The 22508-nt window shown below is 53.9% G+C and overlaps 1 protein-coding gene across 2 annotated transcripts in view; it reads left to right on the forward strand.

The window, feature by feature from the left end:
• JAZF1 (JAZF zinc finger 1) overlaps positions 1 to 22508 on the forward strand; it is a 272664-nt gene that overhangs the window by 248247 nt on the left and 1909 nt on the right. For both annotated transcript variants that reach the window (XM_058677982.1, XM_004582412.4), the window contains exon 5: positions 18066 to 18235. In XM_058677982.1, the coding sequence (XP_058533965.1) occupies positions 18066 to 18235 (170 nt within the window). The remainder of the gene's footprint in view (positions 1 to 18065; positions 18236 to 22508) is intronic.

The following is a 22508-nucleotide window of genomic DNA, read 5'->3' on the forward strand; positions in this document are numbered from 1 at the left end:
TCCCTCTCTGGGATTTTAATTTTAACCTGAGGTTTTCTGAGAAAGATCCACTTTCTACCTGTTGCCGTCTTGCTTGCCCAAGCAGGTCCTGAGAAGGGGCTGCCTGGGTGGTCTAGTGTCCTCCTGAGGGGCAGGCACACCCGCTCCTGTGTGGCACTGGGCTGTTGAAGGACTCCCCATCCCACCCCACCTCCTGACAGGAGGGCTCATCCTGGAGGTCCCGGGGGAGTCTCGGAACTTCCTGCTGGTGTTAAAGCTGGAATGTCCCAGCACCCTGGCGCTCCAAAGGCTTGTGACAGATGGCAAGGGAGGAGGCAGTACCACCGTGAAGGACAACCCCGTCGACTCATTTCCTGAAACCTCAGACAAAACCCCGTGTTCCGTTAAGGGGGTCCTCTCCCCCACTGCTTGGTCCAGCTCCTTCGCGCTAGTGGATTTAAGGGTGTGGATTTAAGGGGACCACAGAGCTGGCTGGAGCCCAGGGATGCCCGTAGGGTGGGGTGTACCCAACCTCCTGGCCAGTGACCTTGGACCATCAGCAGTGCAGCCCTGTCCCACACTCCTGTACGCTGTGTTGTAAGATTTCTCCCAAATAACTAGTGAGCAGCAAATCAATTCCCTCTTGGCGTAAGAGAGAGAGAACAAAAGGACAAATGAAGGATGGTCCCGCCGGGTAGAAGCCCACCTGGCATGTCTGTGCCCGGCTGATAGGATCTCAGGGGGCGTGAACACGGTTGCCTGTGTTGACATGTGTCAAGGCATCAACCGTTTCCTTAGCAGCAGACACTGATCAAATCAGAGGCACAGGCAAGCTGACCAATCCTCCGACTGTCGCTCAAAGTGCTGCAGGGGTGCGCAGGCAATTGAGGCAGGTAGGGGTGTGGCTGCAGAGTGAGGCCCCAACCTGAAACCCTGAAAGGAGGGGTCCCCAGCCAGGTGACAGGAAGTGGTCTGGTTTTTTGCAAATGTGAAAGCAGTTAGTGGTCCCCTGGGAGGGAAACATTGCAAAGATATTTTTTCCCCCCAGGATAAGTACAAGGCCAGATGGGGGCAGGTGGGCAAGCTACCAGCCCCAGCCCCGGAGCAGCACAAAGATGCAGCAACCAGTGGCAGTAGACATACCCACACACTTGTGTGCGTTCGAGCCACAAAACATAAGGTAGCCCCGAGAACCCAGATGCCAGGCCGTGGGATGGGTGTTTAGCTGAGCTGGCCACAGGGAGCCGGGAAGAGCAAGTGTGTGTCTCACAGCTATTCAGGCGGGACACTGAGGCTTCGACTAGCGGAAGACATTAGAGGACCTAGCATGTCCACTGGGGGCTGGCATCAGTCGCCAGCAGGCAAAGGATGAAGAGCCTGGAGGGGACAGATTTGGTCCCCTGTGCGTGGGAAGTAACCTTAGGTATCACGCGCATCCGCGTTGTGTGGGCTTCACCCACAGCCCCCCTCCCAGTTGTTCATAGAAGTCGACCTTGCAGACGTTGGAATGTTTATGTTCAGCCCAGAATGGCTCTGGTATTTCTTTTATCACACAGCTGTAAAGTGTATTTAACTCTGAAATAGAAAACACTTCTCGACTACCGTTTCATGGCTTCATAAACGAGACACAGTGGAGAGCTGCTTTCTGCTGTCATCTCCTATCTGTTTACACAAATCTGTTTCCTGATATTGTTACTCCAGTAGTGGGAGCAGGGCAGGGGTGCCCAACCCAGAAGAGATTACATTTTTTTTTTTTTTTTTTTGGTACAAGCAGGCAGGAGAAGAAAGCCCCAAAGACAATTGGGAACCTCTGCAGGTTGTATTTTTAAACCCAAGATTACAGATCCAGCTAGCAGGAAAGCAGAATCACTCTGATCATGAATGATTTTCATTGTGGTCGTGAGTGTAAGTCAGGAACAAGTTTTTTTTTTTATGCCCACTAACTCAACTGTTTTTAATTCTCTCTCTCGAACGTGGAGAGAGGAAAAAAAATCTTTCAACATTTGCCAAAGTTCAATTAACATGCCCCGGCTGAAGGTGGAAAATACCCTACTTTGTTTTCTCCCCGCCGTATACCTGCCTTGGCCGCCCATGCCACGGAGCAGGGGGGACCGATTCCAGCTGGCATGGGTTTTATGACTGCAAAGTTAATTTGCAGCAAAGGCTTTTGGCGGGTGGGTCTGTGGGACCTTTTATATATTTATTTTCTTTTCCAGTTATAAATAAAATTGCACTATAAAACATTGCAGCTTAATTGCAGGAAACCCAGTGCGTTTGGGGCGGGGCAGGGGAGAGGGGGTGTTGTTCTGCTCATGGTTAATAGCTTGTTTTCTTTGTTGCTGTTTTTGTTTTGGCTTTTGCCAAGTCGTAGAAATCTTGTGTTGGAATACGCTTACAGCCTAGGCAGTGTGACTTGGTTTATCATGTTTTTCCTGTGCTGTGTGTGACAGACGGTTGTTCATTATTGGAAGGCTTTTTCTGCAAAGAACAAGGTGGTTTTTTTGGGTGTTTTTTTTTTTTTTTTTGGCAGGGTAAGGTGGGACTGCTATTGAAGAACACAGAACAACTTCCAGGGACTCTAGCATGCTGTGGCTATAGTCCCCCAGCCCTGGGGACAAGGAAGATGTAATATTTGCGCCTCAGAGGCATTTCAGCTGTATTTGCTGAAGAGTCCTGCCCGACCATGCACATGCAGGAGGCGGCACAGGCTGGCACTTCCTCCTGCACGTGACTCTGGAAGCCCCGTACACTAGAACCACACGGTCCATTTCACACTCTACAACTTCACACTCCCACCAGAAGTCGGGTTTGGCTCACTCAGCCTTCTCTTCGTAGAAAAACACTGTCAGGCAGGATACTTCTCTTAGATGCTAGAACTTGGCTGCTGAGGCCCCACTGTAGCCCTTGTATGGCCACTGCGGGTGCCAGCTGTGCAAGCTGTCTACGTTTAGATGGCAGCTTCCTGCTGGCACTGCCTGTGCCCTTGTAAAAATGCCCTCATTCAGGGGTCCTCACGTGGGTGCCTGGAAGTACCTTGCCAGTAGCCTGTGACGCAAGGAGCGTGCCACCCGGAAATCCGTGGGTGACATTCGACTGACAGGCACTCGTTTGTCCTGAGATGAAAAAAGGAACATTCTCCTTACAATGGGAAACAATGCAGGCCAAAGTCGTTAGAGCCCCAGACGGATGGACAGTTAAGTCGCTCTCACTGCCCGCTGGCATGCAAGCTGACCTTGCCGGCCCAAGGTTGATCCCATTAGGTCTCTGGGCCTGGAATGATGAGAAAAATGGGTCCTTTAGATTTCCTGCTGGTTGGAAATCAGCTTTAAAACTATGATTGAAGGAGAAAGTTGGGGCAGTGAAGCCATTTAGTCCTGGGGCAAAGCAGTGAGCATGTTCACCTGTTTCTCTGGGGAGCCTTTTTTTTTTTTTTAGACTTATTTTTATTGGGAAGCCAGATACACAGAGAGGAAGAGAGACAGAAAGATCTTCTGTCCAATGATTCACTCTCCGCAAGTGGCTGCAACAGCCAGAGTTGAACTGATCCGAAGCCAGGATCCTGGAGCCTCCTCCAGGTCTCCCACGTGATTGCAGGGTCCCAAGGCTTTGGGCTGTGCTCCACTGCTTTCCCAGGCCACAAGCAGGAAGCTGGATAGGAAGTGGAGCCACCAGGATTGGAACTGGTGCCCATATGGGATCCTGGCACGTGCCAGGTGAGGACTTTGGCCACCAGTCTACAATACCAGGACCAAGCTAATATTTTTTTAAGATTTACTTGTGTTTATTTGAAAGGTGTGCTTACAGAGAAAAAGAAAAGAGAGGTCTTATATCCACTGATTCACTCTCCAAATGGCTGCAATTTCCAGAAGAAAGCCAGGAGCTTCTTCCGGGTCTCACGCGTAGGTACAGCAGCCCAAACACTAGGCTTTCTCTGCTGCTTTCCCAGGAGCATTAGCAGGGAGCTGGACCGGAAGGATATGGAGTGACTGGGACTTGAACTATTGCCTGTATGGGATTCCAGCACCATAGATAGCAGCTTTACCTGCTGCGCCACAGCGTGGGCTCCGGGACCCAGCTTGGCACTGTCTTGTTCCAGCAGTAAGAGAAGCCTTGAAGCCTCCTGTTCCCTGTGTATGCTCTAAGCTTCAAGTCCCGGCTGCCAAATTTCCATGGGCATGCATAGCTACAGCTCTCTAGGAAGCTGTGGGGAAGACTCTGTAGTGTCCACAAGACTGTGTGGTCCAGCCTGACCTGGAGAGGAAAGAGATGGCTTGTGTGGAAGGCAACAGCTCACGTGCCCCAAGAGCCAACCCCGGGAACAGCAGGTCGGGCACGGCCAGCGTGTGTGACATGGGGAGGGAGGGACTGTCGGTTGGTGAATGCAGCTGGAGGGGATGGGCCTCCGGAGAGGGGGAGGGCTGCAGGGGAGTGAGACAGGGACTTTCAGAAGGGTCTTTCCTGGGTGTGCATGGAGAAGCAGATCTCTGGGAAAGGCCGTCTCCCTAACCACCTTAGAACAAATGCAGCAGAGGGACAGTGAGGTGGCATCTCTGGGTTTTTGCGATCAAAACCCACCTCCTGCTACACCTTGGAAGGGGCAGGCCGGGTGCCCTCCTACATGTGGCTCTGGAAAGCAGGCCAGGAAGCAGCCCTGGAGGCTCTGGGTGGCCCCCTTCTTAGGGAAGTGGCACAAGCAGGGATCCTTATCCTAGTCTGAACTGAAAGCAAGGGAGAGCAGGGTGAGGCTGTGGCTGTCTGCACCTCTAGATGGGAACCTCGGTCTTGAGGCTCGGAGACGCCCACTCCTCTCCTCCATCAGCACTGATGTCCCAGCACCCTGGTCCCCAGCGGTTCAGGCACAACAGGATTTGGATTTTCAAGGACTTGGGGTTTTTGATTTATTTTAATTTTATTTGAAAGGTAGAGAGACAGAGATCTTCCATGTCCTTGGATATCAGCAATGGCCAGAGCTGAGTCAAGCCAACGCCAGGGTCCCAACACTCCATCCAGGTCTCCCACGTGAGGATCAGGGACTCAGCCACCTGTTGTCTCCAAGCGAGTACGTTAGTAGCAAGCACGGCCAGGGAGGAAATAGAGTAACCAGGCCTTGAACTAGATACTTCAGGGTGGGATGTGGTTTAAACCCCCAAGCCAAACACCAGCCTCCCAGCTCATGACCCTGTATTCACACATGGCAGCTTTGGGCAGTGTGATCTAGTGCCATTTGTTGGGCACCTGCAGGAGTGGTTTATCCGCCCTGCCAGCTCCCATCCTCAGCATTCAAGAGGCTTCTGGTCATGACCACCTCGTCCCTTGTCTCAACCACAGGAGCACTTTTGCTTGGCACTGTTGCTGTTTGGTCGGGTATGCAGTGAAACCCTGACAGGTTTGCAGTCTGTGAGGGCAGGATTCCCATCTAGCAATGCACAGATGACGAAGGTGAATGCAGAGGGGACAGGGAAGAAGGGAAGCCCACCTACCCTGCTCCCAGAACAGAGACGTGCGCTGGAGGAGGGTAGGACTGCTGGCCCAGGCTGACTGAGGCCCTGCTGTGCACCAGGCCCACAGAAACCTTGCCCCAGCTAGCCAGTGTTAGGATTTCTTTATTATCCCTTTTGAGCGATTTATTCTCATTTTTACCTGAAAAGCAAACACAGAAGTCCCTTCGTCAGTGGGGCCCATTCCCCAGATGCCCACACCAGCCGAGGCCAGGCCAGGATACATGAGGAGTCTGGAACACAGTCTGGATCCCCCACGTGGGTGGTGAGGACCCCATCTGCTTGAGCTGCACCTGCTGCCACGGAGAGTGTGCGTTAGCAGGAAGCTGGAAAGGAGACCTGAGCTGGGACTAGAACCCAGGGCACTCCAATATGGGCTGCCTGTGTCCCAGGCCCCTTAGCCGCTGTGCCAAATGCCCACCCCGTTGTCAGGGTGTGTGTTTCCCAGACGCCTCCAGAGCTGGTGCTTCCAAGCCATGGGGTCCGAGGGCTCTGGCTACACCTGTGAACCAGCCATCCACAACCTAAAGAAGAACCCAAGCTTCAAGGAAATGGCATGACACCTAAGTCACAGGATAAACCCCAAGATGGGCCAGGGCAGGGGAGTGGAGGGAGACCCTCCCCTACCCACCAAAGTACTGACTCATTGGCATACCGGAAGCAGGAAGTGAGGCACTGACTAGCGGAAGCAGATGCTGCCCCAGAAACTCAGCTCCCCTCCTCCCTGCCATACAGAGGTCCTGTCTTTCAGTTTGAGCAATTTGGGAGGCACAAGCTTAAACTCCACATGGTGCCTAGGGCAGTGCAGCTGAGCAAATCTAGGCCAGGGGAAGGGGCGTTGGCAGCAAAACCCACACAATTCCAGGAACTGAGGGACCAGGGGCATTTTATAGCAAGCATCCGGAGGTCACAGATGGCAGGCTTGGAGAAGGTTACCAAGATAACAAGGGGTGCAGGCTTTGCAAAGTAAGCTCAGCCCTTGGCCTGAAGTCTTTGCAATCCCCTGTCCTCCCTGCAGCTGAGGCCCAGCATCATGGCCACGCTACGGCAACACTAGGGCTTCCGTGAAAATCCACTGTGCTAATCTCTCCATCTGTGGAGCAGGGCGCTCAGCCTCCATGCTGCTGGATCAGTAACCTGCAGCTATACGAAGGAGTTTGTTGTTTCTGTGTGAAACCCCACGACTCCTGGGATCCTGACCCGGATCCCAGAGCTTCCAAAAGGCGCTCTGTCTGATGGGTTCCTTCGGGTGGCAAAATCTCGCCCTGGCACTGTCTCCCAGTCATTCTGACAGAAATGTGCCCCGTTTGGGTAGATTGTAGCAGGGCACCAAAGGCAAACCCTCTGGGGGTGTGGGGGGCAGCTGTCTTGCTATGTCAGAGCTGGACAGAGGCTTCAGCCCTGAACTTGGAGGGAGCTGGGTTTGCTTGCAGACCCTAATTGTATCTCATCCTGGTAGTTGCCACATTTTCCCTAGTGGGATTCCCTTCCCAACCCTCCTCCTGAGATAACCTGGGCTTAAAAACCCTGCTCCCCCATCTGCCAATACAGCACCTGCTGCTTTAGGACAGTCTGGAGCCTTGACAAGCATTTGGACGAAGCCAAGAGACCACACCATCCTCCAGCCAACACGGGCCGAGACACATTTCTCGATCCCAGAAATCTTATCACTATAAAAGCAGAGCATGTCCTAAGGTCAAGGGCACGTCTGGCTTCCTCTCCCTGGCTTCCTCTTCCATGGTAATGGATGCCTGGAACTCAGGAGCTGGAGATAACGCTTGTTCTGCTCCCAGGTCCCCAGTACTGGGAGTGAGTGACACTGATCTCCATGGTGTAATCCTGAATTGGTGTCCCTGTTTGCTCAGTAACTGGAACCCAGTGTCTGAAATGTAAGCTGTAGGGCTGGCGTGGTGGCCCAGTTAAGCTGCTGCAATGCCAGCATCCTATATGAGCACCAGTTCAAGTCTCAGCTGCTCCACTTCCAGTTTATAACTCCCTGATTGTTCCCCTGCCACCTACATGGGAGAACAAATTGGAGTTCTAGGCTCCTGGCCTCAGCTGTTGAGGTCATTTGGGGAGTGAACCAACAGATGGAAGACCTTGGTGGATGGATCTCCCCACCCGGTGCCCTCTTCATGCTGTGGCTAGAGTGATGATGTTGTGTTGGGAGGAGGGAAGTCCAAGGGAGGCCTTCTCACCTTCCCTGGGAGCCGTCAGCAGATGTCAAAAGCTGAACATGTCAGAGCTGGCTGACTTTATACCATGTGTAGTTAGAACTGGGATCAAAGAGATGAATGTGAAAACAAACAAAAAAGACCAAAGGAAGCCGCCCATGAAGGCCCAGCTGGGATCATCAGAGGGTCCAAGAGGAAGCAGTAACCAATCGGTTAACCAACCAGCTCCATTAAAAATCAGCGGGTGCAAAACGGGGACGCTAACGTGCCGTGTGTCCCGCAGCAGCTGTGATGTAAGGACACTGGAAACTTGGCTGCATGGGGCTCTTGGCATAGGCGGGGAGTAGTTGGGTCTGTAAAACGCAGGTGTTAATTTCTGCATCTCTTTTAGCCAGATAGGGAACCATGAGTGAGTTCCAGGAAGAGGAGGCCCTGGGCCAAGAGCTCTAGAGAGAGCCAGCCCCGTCGGTCACAACAGGTGGAGAAGAGGTCCAAGAGAGAGCTGTGCTGGGCAGACCCCCCCACCCCCGGGCAGATGAGATCTTGAATGGCGCTGGCAATCACACTGAAAACATCAGGCAGTGAGAACAAAAGGCCTGGCCTTCAGAAGTGCCCTTTGTGGAGCCAGTGGACCCTGGCAACATGGGGTCCAGCCCAGCGGGTGCAGGCACCCTGCCCGGATCCCCAACAGGAAACAGCCATGCTGTCACACTCACACCTCCGCCTCCCACTGCCCGAGACCAGCTGCTCCCCGCTGCAGGTCCCCGAGGGTTCTGGAATCCCAGGGAGGGCAAAGCCAGGGCTGGGGACAGTGCAGAAGTTAATCGGACTTCCTAGAGCCAACGTGCACCTGCTGTGCTGAATAGAGGTTTTGCAGTGGTCCTGATCACTTGCGTCTGACTTGGATGTTTTGTCTTTAACGTTGTAACAGAAGGACAGAGCTGCCATCTGTATTTCACTTCAGCAAGGCGAGGCCAAAGCCCAGAACCAGAAAGTCGGTCCAGGTCTGTCCCACCTGGGTGGCAGGGAGCTAAGTAAGTGTTTGAATCTTCACTGTTGCCTGGCAGGATCCACATTTGCAGGAAGCTGGAGATACGAGACGGAGCTGGGTGTTGAGGCCAGGTACTCAGATACAGCACTCCTCGCTGCTAGGCTAAACGCCTGACCCTGATCTGTCATTAAAATATTTTCCTAAAAAAATGTTTTAAAGCTTAAATACTTGAATAGTAAAGTTCCTCACAAAGTAGAGGAGCTAGGTTTTTAATCAGCACCTAAATATTTTATTAAGATTTTATTTTGATTAATTAATTAATGGTAACTGAATATTTTTAAATATTTTTAAAATCAGTTTATAGGCTTAAAAATCCCGCATTAGATCAAGAACAAATAGTGATTTCGAGTCCTTCAAGGGTAAGCATTTGGCTTAGCATGTAAGTCGCCAGTTGAGCCGCCCCCAATGTCTATCTGACCGGGTGCAAGCCCTGACGGCAGCTTCCTGTTAGCAGCAGACCATGGGAGGCAGAGGTTGATGGCCCAGGTGCCTGGCTCCCTGCCACTCCCTGCCACTCCTTGCGGGAGCCAGGCCTGGCCATGGCAGGCATTTGGGGAGTGAGCCAGTGCTTGGAATTGAGCTTCCTCTACCTCTCATACAGAACTAAAGTATTTGCAATCTCCAGCTAGTCAAAGATCCTAGCATCTACAACATGGAGCGCGGGTGTTGCCCTTGGCTTAGGAAATCGCTAGATGGTTTGAAGTAGACAAATGGATATTTTTTTTTAACATCACAGAGAGGGGAGTGGATATTGCATCATTTTAAATCCCCTCTCACGTGTCAAAACTATGAAATGAACTTACTCATTCGACAAACACAATGTCACTGACTTCCTGTGTGCAGGCACTTACGAGGTCATCAAAAATGATGACCGAGAGCTTGCCAGGACCTTGGGTGAAATCCCCGCGGGGTCCGGAGATGTGATACAAAGTGTTAGTTCCCACGTGGGCACTTGGTCCAGCACTTGGCCGCTGCCTGGGAGACCTGCAGCCCCTACCAGACTGCTCAGCCTCCTAGTCACACACCGTGGGCACTAGGTGGACAGTGCAAGACCGGCCTCTGCTGCCGTGGGAGTGTGGGCTTGAACCAGCTGGTGGGAGATCCCTCCCCCTCTCCCTCTCCTTCCCTCTCTTTCAAATACATTAAAAAATACACGAGCATTTTAAAAACTTTGCACACATGGCACGTGACCCTCAGGCTGCTTAAGTTCTTTCTCAGTTGCAGTCCACTGCTTCTCGGTCCTTCGGCCCCAGGCAGGTGGACCTGTGCCAGCTGGTGGGAATTGATCAGGATGAACATGTAAGGCAGAAAGGCCGCTCTCTGCTAATGTATCCCCAGGACTTGGCACGCAGAGGGTGGACTTGCTGTCACTGGAAGTATGTTTATACAAATCAAATAGACTGCTTTATGAGTACAAGGTAGTATGACGTGTTGGCGTTCTGGCCAGGGTGACCTGTTTCTGTATGCCTGTGTGCCTGCCCCATGCTTGTGATCACAGACCATAAGTCAATTCAAGAGGGAAGGGGCTAGCCCAGAGGGTGGAGGAAACGCCAGGCTGGAGGGCAGAGACAGAGGTAGGGGTGGTAGGCAGGTGTGAGCGCCAGCCTGGCAGAGGCGGGCACCAGGGCCTGTGGGTATGGTGTGTCAGTGTGGCTGTGTACACAGGGGGCACACCTCTTTACTCACAGGGCTTCTCTGCCAGCAGCAAATGGATGCAACCATGTTAGCACAGTTGTACTGTGGCTGTTGGTACAGGCTCTGCTGACGTGAGCGATTGGGTAGCCCACACGTCCCCTCTCGCACCTCTTCTGTCGGGTTCCCCATAGGGGACGGCACCACTCACTGTGGAGCGGGGAAAAGGAAAAAATTCAAATCAAGAAACGCAAGTGACAGCTCTGTGTGTGTGTGTGTGTGTGTGTGTGTGTGTGTGAGAGAGAGAGAGAGAGAGCGCGCCAAGGTAAATGACATTTTCTGGTAGAAACTCTGCTATCAGTGAATTGGTGAGGTCGTTCAGGCCAGCCTTGGGACATCTGTGCCCCACGTGGCAGTGCCTGGTGCTGTGAGCTAATCTGTGCTTCCACTCCAGCTCCTTGCTAACGCGCTGGGTGCTTGGGCCCCTGCCGCCTGCATGGAGCCCGGATGGAGTTGTCTCTGACCCAAAAGAGCTATTCAACAAACCTGGGTGATTGTCCTTTGAAGGACGAGCCTGTCGCCTCGCCCAGGTCAGCAGAGCTGCAGCCCACGGCCGGCACATGTCCCCTGCCTCCGGTGAACGGGCACACCCGTACCATGTGTGGTTTTGAACAAGTCCACACCTGGTCATTTTCCACTTTCCCTGGGGTCTCCAGGGCCGGTCATGTGTTTTCTAGCCCCCAGCACCAAGGATGTGCAGCCTGAGAGTAAATCCAAGGACCCAAGGGGTCCCTGTCACCTCCTCCTGGCCAGGTGACCCCAGCACTTCCCTCCCCCTCAAGTACCCCAGATAACCCTGGCACATCACTCCCCCTCATGCACCCCAGGTGACCCTGGCACATCCCTCCCTTCCCTCTCCTGGCCAGGTGACTCTGGCACGTTCCTCCCTCTTCTGTACCCCAGAGCTCCCCTCTGTTGCATTAGAAAAACAGAGGTAAATAGTGGGGAATATATCTCTCCCAGTGTCAAGGTCACAGGTGGCCCCCCAGACTAAGGGCCATGGCATCTCTCAGCCCCTCTGCTTCCAGATGTCCATTGCAAAACCAAGCGTGCTCATTCTAAGGTGGCTGTCAGGTTTACTGAAAACAAACCAGAACAGCCCAAGGAGGCTCAGACAAAGCTCAGGATAGAAACCAGTGCTGAGATTGAAGGAGCAGATGACTTAAGACAAAGGGACCAAATCAGAAAGCGAGAACGTTGGCTCTGAGACAGACACATTTCCTAATGTCTTTGCCATCTTGCCCATTGGTGCACTGAAAAATAACGGGGTGTGTAGGTGAACTAGGAAGAGACCCACAAAACTGTGAAGTTTTGTAACCAAGCATCAGCAAAAATAAGCAGCATTCTGCACAAACCTTTGCTGAATAAAATCTCTACCACCTTGTTCACCCAGCATTGCATATGGAAGACCCTTGGTGTGTCAAACCGGGGGAGTGGGAGCTCTTTTTTTTAATTGAAATGTAGATCTTAGGGGGCATTCTCTGATAAAAGAGCTCATCTCATCAACTTCTGAAGTTCTGATCCATTTGGCCAAAATTCCAATGGCATTCTTCACAGAAATAGGGAAGGGAAAAACATTCTAAAAGAAATCCGGAGGCGGCAATGTCACCTGTTTGGACTTAGCAGTACATTACGGGGGCCTGGCACAGTAGCCTAGCACCTAAGGCCTCACCTTGCTTGTGCCAGGATCCCATATGGGTGCCAGTTCTAGTCCTAGCTGCTCCACTTCCCATCCAGTTCCATGCCTATGTCCTGGGAAGGCAATCAAGGATGGCTCAAGGCCTTGGGACCCTGCTATCGCTTGGGAGACCTGGAGTAGACTCTTGGATCCTGGCTTTGGATCGGCTCAGCTCCGGCCATTGTGGCTACCTGGGGAGTGAGCCAACAAATGGAAAATCTTTTCTGTATCTCCTTCTCTCTGTACATCTGCCTCCCCCCCCTTACAAAAAAAATAATAAGTATATTACAAAGCCATAATGATCAAAACTGTATTGCCTAGGCCAGTGAGACAGAACAGAGTCCAGGAATAATCCAAACATACAGTGAACTGATTTTTCTACAAGCACACCAGGAGGACACCGCTGGGCAAGGATGCTTTCCACAATACATGGTACTTGAAAACCTGCATTTTTAAAAGATTTATTTATTTTTATTGGAAAGGCAGATATACAGAGAGGAGGAGAGACAGAGAGGAAGAGCTTGCATCCACTGATTCACTCCCCAAGTGACCGCAGTGGCTGGAGCTGAGCCAATCCAAAGCCAGGAACCAGGAGCTCTTCCAGGTCTCCCTCGCAGGTGCAGGGTCCCAAGGCTTTGGGCTGTCCTCGACTGCTTTGCCAGGCCACAAGCAGGGAGCTGGATGGGAAGCAGTGCCGCTGGGATTAGAACAGACGACCATATGGGATCCTGGCTCGTGCAAGGCGATGACTTTAACCACTATGCTATCGCGCCAGGCCTGAAAACCTGCATTTTTGCCTGGGAAAGAATGAAATTTAGGGACTGGCACTGTGGCATGACGGGTAAAGCCACCACTTGCAGCACCAGCATCCCAGATGCTCCACTTCCAATCCAGCTCCCCGTTAATGACCCCAGGTCCTTGGGCCCCGGTTACCCACATGGGATATGGGAAAAGCTGCTGGCTTTCTCCCCACTCTGGCTGTTGTGGCTGTTTTGGGATTTCTGTTGAATAGGTAGATGTTTGTTCTTGCCATATTCCCAAATAAGCGTTAACTGTGAGAGAACAGGTGTGTGAATTTGCTTTACAAAAACAACCATTTTAATATCTAAGAGAATCCTAAATATACCTGTAAAATCAGTAAGTTCAGTAATCCAGTAAATGAAAAACAGGGTGGGCTAGGCTCTGCAGTCAGCTTGCCCAGTGGCATGACCCACACTCACCACAGGGTGGCGCATCTGAAAGCCACCAAGTCTTGGCTCCCAGGGCTGCTTTGTGTTTGAAAACTACTGCCTCTTCCTCCTCCAACAGGTGTTTGGAAGGACTGTTGGCTGAGGCAGGTTTTTCTTCCTGCCTGTTGGTGGTCCCCAGGACTTGGGCTGATTCACACACAGGAGGGTGGGGGCAGGGAGAAGATGGAGATGGGTGGGTCCATGTCATCTTGTCCTGCTGAGCTGGGTGGTCCTGGAGAGAGGAAGCCCCTCCTCCTCGCCAGAAATGTGCTGTGCCCCCACGTGAGGGCAAGGCCCTCGCCAACCCCCGACACGAGTTGGGCTCTGAGTTCCATGCACCTGCCAAGTTCTGACACCGCAGCCCAGTGGTGTCCAGCAGAGCTTGAAGAATGGGTGGCCTTGGAGGCCACCTGCCACCTGTCCCCACAGGCCACTCAGGTCCCCAGAAAGATGGAGCCTCCTGGTGAGTCGCGCCCTCCAGAGGCCTTCCTTGCAACTACTCCATAGGGCGGTAGGGTCTTTTTTTTTAAAAAGATTTTATTGTTGTTGGAAAGCCGGATATACAGAGAGGAGGAGAGACAGAGAGGAAGATCTCCCATCCGGTGTTTCACTCCCCAAGTGAGCCGCAACGGGTCAGTGCGCGCCAATCCGATGCCGGGAACCAGGAACCTCTTCCGGGTCTCCCACGCGGGTGCAGGGTCCCAAAGCCTTGGGCCGTCCTCTCCTGCTTTCCCAGGCCACAAGCAGGGAGCTGGATGGGAAGTGGAGCTGCCGGGATTAGAACCGGCGTCCATATGGGATCCCGGGGCTTTCAAGGTGAGGACTTTAGCCGCTAGGCCACGCCGCCGGGCCCGGTAGGGTCTTTTTTAAAAAGGATTTAGTGAGAGACACTTCAAGTTCTTCCACCTGCTGGGTCACTCCCCAAATGCTAGGGCCAGACCTGACCCAAGCCAGGACCCTAGGCCTCCATGTGGCTGTCCCCGGTAATGGCAGGAACCCAAGCCTTGTGGGTACACCACAGCAGGCAGCCACACCCAGGCCCTCTGAGGGCGCTGCAGCTTCCCAGCTGGCACCCTAACCACTGTGCCAGTCACCCCCACCCACCCCTTGTCTCCTCTTTAACAGAGGAAACACTTTGCAGCATTTGTGCAAGAATGAATGGGGATGTTGGGGCAGGGGTTGTAGGACAAGAATCCTACCTCATCCCTCCTTGCCTGGCCATCTCCAGACCTGGAGCCCAGCCCCCCACTGCACAGATGGGGGGTGTACAGGGAGGAGATCCAGCAGCCTGTGTCGCACCCCGCTTGGCTACCCCAGTAGGTCTGGAGGACAGTGGACTTCGGGTAGACACAGGGAGGAGAGAGCGCAGTCCTGCTCTTACGCACAGAATGAGTGAGAATTGTGCACATGTATTCCAGCCTCGCTCTTTTTCACTTGCTCACATTTGTCTTATAAAGCAAGCTGTTCCATGTCATGTATGCATCATGTATAATATGCCCACACATGTTGGAATGTTAGAACAGGCAGGTGCTTGTGGCTGCTTCGGATGCCTTCACCTTGTAACAGTGCCTGGGAGGCAGCAGGTGGAGTCTGAGTCCTTGGTCCCTGCCTCCCACATGGGAGATCTCAGTGGGGGTTTCTGGTTCCTGACAGTGGCCTGGCCCAGCCCTGGCTGCTGCGAGCATTTGGGAGAGTGAACCAGTAGACGGGGGAAAAAAAATGTGTGCGTATTTCTCTCTCTCTCTCTCTCTCTTTCTCTCTCTCTCACTCACTCACTCACTCACTCACTCTCTCTCTGTCCCTGTCTCTTCTGTTTCTTTGCCTTCCCTTCCCCAAGTGGTGAGGATTCTCCAGCAGAGGCCTGGAGACCGCCGGGTGGACGTTTAGCTGAACAAGCCATTATTGGGGTTTGCATTTTGCCTTTAGAAGGTGGGAAGAAATGAGTGAGGCAGGCAGTGGGGGACACTGCGGCCTCTCCACCTCTGGCTGCTGAAGCCCTGGGGCTCCTGGCCATGTGTGTTTCATGAGAGGGCCACCTCTGGGGCAACCATGAGGCAGGTTGGAGGATGTGGCCGCTCCATCCTCTGGCCTGTAAAAGCCAGGTGCCTCGCGGGGTGCGATGGAGTGGGTGAGACAACCACGCAGCACACATGGCATTGTTTTTGCTCTTTGCTGTGTTTGAAAGGTAGAGAGGGAGAGAAAGAGGGACGGACAGAGAGGTCTTCTATCCGCTGGCTCACTCTCTAAAATGGCTACAACAGCCAGGGCCGGGCCGGGCCAGGCCGTGGTCAGGAGCCTGGAATTCAGTTAGGTCGCCCACATGGATGGCAGGGACCCAAGTCCTCTAGCCACCCTCTGCTGCCTCCCAGGGTACACATTAGCAGGAAGTGGGACTGGAAGTGGAGTAGCCAGGACTTGAAACAGGAGCTTCCCTATGGTGTACAGGTGTCCCCAACAGTGCCTCGACCACTACGAGGAAGCTGCCCTCCTCTTGCGGCATTTTGTCTGCTTCCCTGCCACATACCTCCTGTGTGCTTACCACGCGCATGCTTTCCTAGTTCTGCAGGTAGGAACCCAGTTCCTCTTCACTGCGACTTTGAGGGCTGAACGCTGCTAGCAGCCCTTTCTGCTGATGAGGCTGGAGCTCAGCGAGGTGCTGTCCCCTATCCTGGGTTGCACAGCCTCCCCATGGCTTACATGCAGTGTAAAGAAGGCCATCCTGAATCCCATCAATGGGAGACGCTGAGTCACCCAGGACCATTGTGATGGACAGGCGTTAATGGGGGTGAACCTGTGGCTTAGCGTGGGGTTGATTCATGCCTGTGTTCCAGCATTGTCACCGCCACTCATGGGCAACGTTCTGTGGTCCCTGCTGCCCACCTGGAGCTGGACGCCATGTGGTTTCCAGGCTACTCGACGCAGCGTGCAGCCCAGGGCTGTTCCTTTTGATCCTGGGTTTTGAAGTTTTATCTTCTCCTGGGCTTTGTTATACTCTCAGCCAGCCGGAAGATCACAGCTGCCCCCACCACCCCTCGTGCTGTAACTGCTGCCTGGCTCCTGGTCTCCAGGTTAACAAATTAGCCCAATTAGATGGGTAAATGAGTCATTCTCAGCTCTGGAGCCCTGCTGACGGGCTTTGCGTGGTAGTAGTTACCGTTTTCTAAGCAGCAGTCTGCTAGAGTGGCGTGCGGCTTCCTTCCCTGAGTGGACATCGCTGGCAATGCCCTGCTGAAACACAGACCCCAAGGTCTGCCCACAGGCAGGGTCCTGCCTGGGCACCATCCCGCACCAGGGCCCCTGGTGTGCACCTTCTGGGGGAGCCTTAGCCGAGAATGATGGGGTTTACCAGAAGCCATATTCAAAACTGCTTTTTTTCCCCCAGCCAGCCTCAGACTTCCCCTAGCATGGGAAACGGAAAATGGGGCATAGGGCACCCCACAGAGGTTCCCGGAGAGCCCTGGGGCAGCTTGGAGCCAGTGGCATCCCCTAGGCATTGAAGATGTAAACGTGTTTTGCACCCCCAGCCCCTGCCTACCAGGGCCCACCCTCCTGTGTGTACGCAAGGAACAGTGATCCTCCCGCTAGGGTTAGCTGATTCGGGTAGCACACTGGCGGCAGAAGAGGCCCTTGGCACCTGTCCTTCCTCCCTGGATCCTTTCAACTCCCAGCCTCCAATGCCAGCATCCCTGTCCCCCGGCTCAGCTAGCTCTTCAAACAATCTCATAAATGCCCATTAAAATGAAACCCAATAAAAGTGTCAATATCTGGTGTTGAAATAATTGATGTGGCCGGACTGAGCCCGCAGGGTCCCCGGCGGGCCCCTGGGGCCATTTCAGCCTCACACCTGGGGGATGAATTTCACAACTGTAATTGCCACCATATAATTCTTATTAATGTCATGCCATAATTCGTATTTATTCCACGGGGCTTGTAAATGCATTAGGACTTGTCAACATATTATTTTACACCGTTTATGATCTGTGGAATTATGTCCTTCAGGCCCATGTCGTATCAGTGGCTTTGGGCCTCGTTAAGGGAGGACTGAGGGGGCTGCTGGCCACCGGGTGCCCGTCCCCAGAACAGCCCTTGGTCCTCAAGAATGGATGACAGTGTACCCCCCTGCCCCACACATACATACCCTTCCCACTGTGTGACTGGAGGAACCGTGGCAGTGCAGGCCCCACGCGGGCTGGATGGGCAGCAGCTGTTCTGTCACCCAGAAAACAGACCTGCACCTGCATGTGCCAACCACTTACGCCTCCTTAGTGACACCTGGCACTTGTGTCCCCCCCACCTTGTTCCCTTTGAATTACAAATTCCTCTAGAACCTTCCTGGAGGAATCCTATAAAACTGTGAAGCCCCACTGAAATCTAAGAACAAAGTACTCGGCTCTCACGCACTTGGCTGCGTGAAGCAGGACCAGGGCAGGGGGCAGGATCCCACCCACTGGGATTGCCAGCTTGTGTGGGGGTAACAGGGGGCTCAGCCATTGTTTTTGTATTTAGGATTGACCTCAGAGCCTTCCCGGTGCTTGTGCGGCCGGATGACCAGGTTCATCAAGAGCCCGGCTCTGGGTCTTGCTCATCCAGGTCCTAGCTGTGCGTCTGTGGGAAGCTGGCCAGCTAGTCTCCCTCAGGCCTGTCCCTACAAATCCCAGTGCCTTGGGTCCCACGGCACCTCCTAGGGAGGCCAGAGTGGCCCCGCCCCTGCCCTGCACAGCCTGGCCGGCCTGACCCCTCGACGCTGTCCTTGTGTTCCCACAGGCAGTGAATACGACGAGGAGGAGGTGGACTATGAGGAGTCAGACAGTGATGAGTCCTGGACCACCGAGAGCGCCATCAGCTCGGAAGCCATCCTCAGCTCCATGTGCATGAATGGGGGCGAAGAGAAGCCTTTCGCCTGCCCGGTGCCAGGGTGCAAGAAGAGATACAAGGTAAAGAGGTACCTCACCCAGCACCCCCATGGGCAAAAGAGCACACCTCCCAGGAAGGGGCAGGCATGTGCCATTTGCCTCGCGTGTGCGTTGGGCTTGGCCCTAATGCACCTTAGCTCTCAAGGTGCTGACCGCATTGGCAGGGCGTTAGAGGACATCAGTGAGGGACCAGCTGCAGGTTCTCTTCAATTTAAACATATCTGCCCAGGTGGCGGCGCTGTGGGATGTCTGTGTATGTGTGTGTCTGGAGACGGCAGCTAGGAAGGCCCCAGGGAGACCCCACTGGTTTAAAGAGATCCGGACTTTGGTAGTTCCTTATCCCATTCAGCTTTAGCCTGGGCTCTTGCAGGTCTACTGGCTGAAGCTGGTGGTCAGCTCAGGGCACAAGGCCCATCCAGTAAGAAAACTCACCGGGGAAGGGACAGCGGGAGATACCCCGGCATGCAGCACAGGTGCCGAGGGCATTTCATGAGGCAAAGTTGCAGACTGCCCCAAGGTCCCAAGGCCTTGGCACTGTGGAGAACCCAACCGCTGTGAGGGGTGCGGGAGGCGGGGTACACACCTTTATCTGTCCCATGTCTCAGAGCGGGGCTGGTGAGTGCCACCTGGCTCAGAAACTGGGAGAGCAGCTCAGGTCCCAGCGGGCAGTGCAGCGTTGCTGAGAGCCATCCTTCTCTCATCAGTGCTGGTGAAAGCTAGAGGCAGCTCTGGGCTGTGGGTGCCCACAGTGGGAGACAGTGGGAGCCTGTGCCTCACCTCTGTATTACGGAGCAGCCTCACCGGCAGCAGGGTCTCTAACCAGGTCTTGGGCAAGGACTCCGAATGAGCTGTTCTCACCACTGCACTGGTGATCAGGGAGCAGAGAGATGGGGTGCAGCTTCCCAGGCGTCCCACTGGGAGGAGCACAGGACGGGGACACAGCGGCACAGCTGACCTCCACACTGCCCTCACACCAGTTCCTTCCTCTAGGATGCCCTCTTCCCTGGGGAGGGCAGGACTTTTGTTCTCAACCCCCGTAAGTTCTCAGCAAATGACAGTTTAACAAGACAAAGTCAGAAGTCCACAAGCAAGCGGGCTGCGTGTGCATGAGACACAGCCACAGGTGAGGAGCTCCTAAGGCTGTCCTAGCTCGGTGGCATCTTCAACACAGGGCAGCCAGAGTGCAGAGGTGACAGGTGGGTCCCTGGGGCAGCAACTTGTGGGGAGGCAACCAGATGGCAGGCAAAGACTGGCTGCTCACACACTACCAGTGCTGTCTCCAGGGGTTTGGGCTGACCCCCGCAACCCTGAGTTCCCCCTGGGGCTGCGGGCACAGCTTTTGTGCTTCTGCATCTGTGCTGTCTTTAGGCTCCAGAGGGTTCTTTACCTCCTGATTCCCAAGTCTCACAACAGACGCCATGTGGTCCCTAACCTCTCCACCCCCTTCGGTGCCACCTGCTCTGAGAACCCCACGCCCCTTCCCTGACTCGCAGACTAAACTCTCACACTGTGACACGTCGGCTGTCCTCAGACCTCACGGCTCCCAGTGCTGTCCTCACCTGTGGGACGAGGTAGGCATCCTGAGGACAGAGGCGTGGAGAGGGAATGCCAGGGAAGGGGCTCCCAGCCCTGGGACTCTGGGTGGAGCCCACTCCTTCCTCCTTTGGGACCCCAGGGCCACCCATCCCTTGCCTCCCATGAGGCACCTGGCATTTTGTTCCCTTCAGGACCAGTGAGCACACACCCAGCACCCTTTATAATCCTGACTGGGCCTCACACCCCAGTGCAGGTGCTTCGAGGGTTTCTATGTTTGAGTGCTAAGACTTTCCATGAAGCAGAACCAGCAGCTGCCCTACACAGGGGAGCAGCAGTGGGACTCACGGCCCTCCCAGACCTGCAGCCTGTCTGTGGAGCCCAGCATAGCCCCTGCCGGGGCCACAGGTGTGTCCTTTATGGACAGCCAGGGCTTTCAGAACGACTCCCAGTGAGGCGCCTGGCCTGGCAGTGAAGACACTACTTAGGATACCCGTGTTCCCACAGTTCCCAGGCGCGAGCCCTGGCTCGCTATCCCAGCTTCTCACTAGCGTGCGTCCTGGAGAGAGCAGTGGGCTCAGCTAACTGGGTTCCAGCCCCCGCCGGGGGTCGGGGGAGACCTGGATCGAGTCCCCAGGTCCTGGCCGTCATGGGACTTGGGAGACGAGCCTCCCACTGGCCCTCTGATCACTGTGAATCAGCCAGCAGAGGGAGGGGCTGAGGTGTGCAGGTTCCCCCGCCGGCCCTGGCCGCCTTTCCCTGTCCCCCAGCAGCGCACACAGCATCGACCTGCCAGCCAGATCAGCCGCAGGACCTGCTGCCGCTACCTCGGCTCCAGCTTGTCCTTCCCCTGGTGAGTTCTGCACCCAATCTCGCACTGGCCTGACTTCCTGTAGCCGTAGTGAAGTCTGGTTCCAAACTTGTCCTAATGAGTTATAAACACTAATTAGTTAAAAAAAAAAAAAAAACAAAAAACCCTCAATGCCTAGAATGGGGGTCTAGCTTGGCTGCTGCCGGAGTTGCCTTTAATGCTTACTTTCCTCTTTGTTCCAACAAGGTGCGCATGCTGCTGGGCACACGGGTCTGATTTTCAGTGACGGGTCCCGTAACAGGCTGGCTGCCCAAACAAGGGTGTGAAATGTCCTGGGAACGCCTCATCCCCAGAAAAAGGCCCTGCTGGGTGCTCAGTATGTGTTCGGCTACAAAGTAGGGGATTCGCAAGGCGGCTAAGAAACGTGCATTTCTGGCTTTTCAGAGTCTTACTACTCGGCCTGATTCTCTCACTCACACACACCCTACCTTAAAAACAGCCTTCTTCCCTGGTTCTGTGAGTTGACTGCCTCACGTGGGTGGTCTTACCTGCACCTGGCAGTTGGGGTTGCAGTCACGGGGGAGGAGGCTCCAGCTAGACGGAGGTACACTGGTCTCTTCGCCATGGTCCCGGGCCTTTCTCCTGGCAGACACGGGTCAGAGATGGTAGGTCTGGTCCTGCCCAGCGAGACTGGTAGGGAAAGCATGGGGTGGCAGGGGGCACAAGGCCCAGGCCAGGCATTTGGCACAAAGGTTGTCAGTTAAGCAGGCAGCTAGAAGACTGAGCACAACCATGTGAGGCGATGGGGCATCTCTGTTGGACATTATCGGTGTATCCTGAAATACTAACACTAACCTAATACACTAACCTCCAAATGCTTAGTTTTAATAGTAACCTTCTCAGCTGCTTCGAGCATACAGACATGGGGTTGCAAAAACACTCAAGCTAGTCAGTACACAGAAAAACAGACCGTTTTCTGGGAGCTAGCTACAGGCATCCTGTGCAAAGCGGAGAGTCTTAGAATCCCTGAGAGAGACATGGGTCTGGCCCCAGCAGGAGGAAACACTGTTTGGTAGTGGGAACTCAACATCAAGTGCCAGGCCCCCGCTCTGTTCCTGTAACTCTTGGCTAGCGACAGCTGAGACTTGGACATCTCAATTGGATGAGCAGCACTAACTGAAACTTGCAGAGGATGAATCCAGGAGGGAGTTAAGACTATCCCAGTGAGCTAGCAAAACCAACAAACCCAGCAAGCATCTTAGTGTCCTAATTCGTAACATTAAGAAATTCAGTGTTAGCATTTTGTTGCTGGACTAAGCCGTAAGGAACCTAACTGAACTGTTAAGGTGTATGTCTGACGGATGCAGCATGAGTAAAGGCCAGGCCAGCCGTGAGGTGCTGGTGCTGGTGCTGGACCAAGGAGCTGCAAGTGGCACGACACACATTGCTTCAACAAAGTGGAAGATGGACCTCGGGCCTGGCAGGGAACTATTGTCAGTGGTCTGGAACTGTCTCCAAATCAGTAATCTATGCAAATCCTTTTAGTGTTTTTGTTTTTAAATGTTGAGAGATCTCCCATCTGCTAGTTCACGCCCTAAATGCCCCCAACAGACAGGGCCGGGCCAGAGTGAAGGCAGGATCTCACATGGCAGGCAGTGACCCAAGCACATACCAGATGATGGTTCAACAGGAGGGTGGATCAGAAGCAGAGTAGCTGAGACTTGAACCTGCAACCTGATCTGGGTGTCCTAAGCAATCGCTTAGCCAGTTGGACCACTGCACCTGTGTTTTTCTTCCCAGCAGTGTGCTGGTCACATCACTGCCCACGGCTGACTCTGTAGAGGCTGCACAGTTGCTGGAGGAAATGAACTGTGCTTACTCTCCTCCCTAGAGTCTCCCATGTGTGGTGTGTGAAAAGAAACGAACACTTGCATTCTCAGGGTGGTTAAG

Source organism: Ochotona princeps, chromosome 20, assembly GCF_030435755.1.
Source record: "Ochotona princeps isolate mOchPri1 chromosome 20, mOchPri1.hap1, whole genome shotgun sequence".
Classification (NCBI taxonomy): domain Eukaryota; kingdom Metazoa; phylum Chordata; class Mammalia; order Lagomorpha; family Ochotonidae; genus Ochotona; species Ochotona princeps.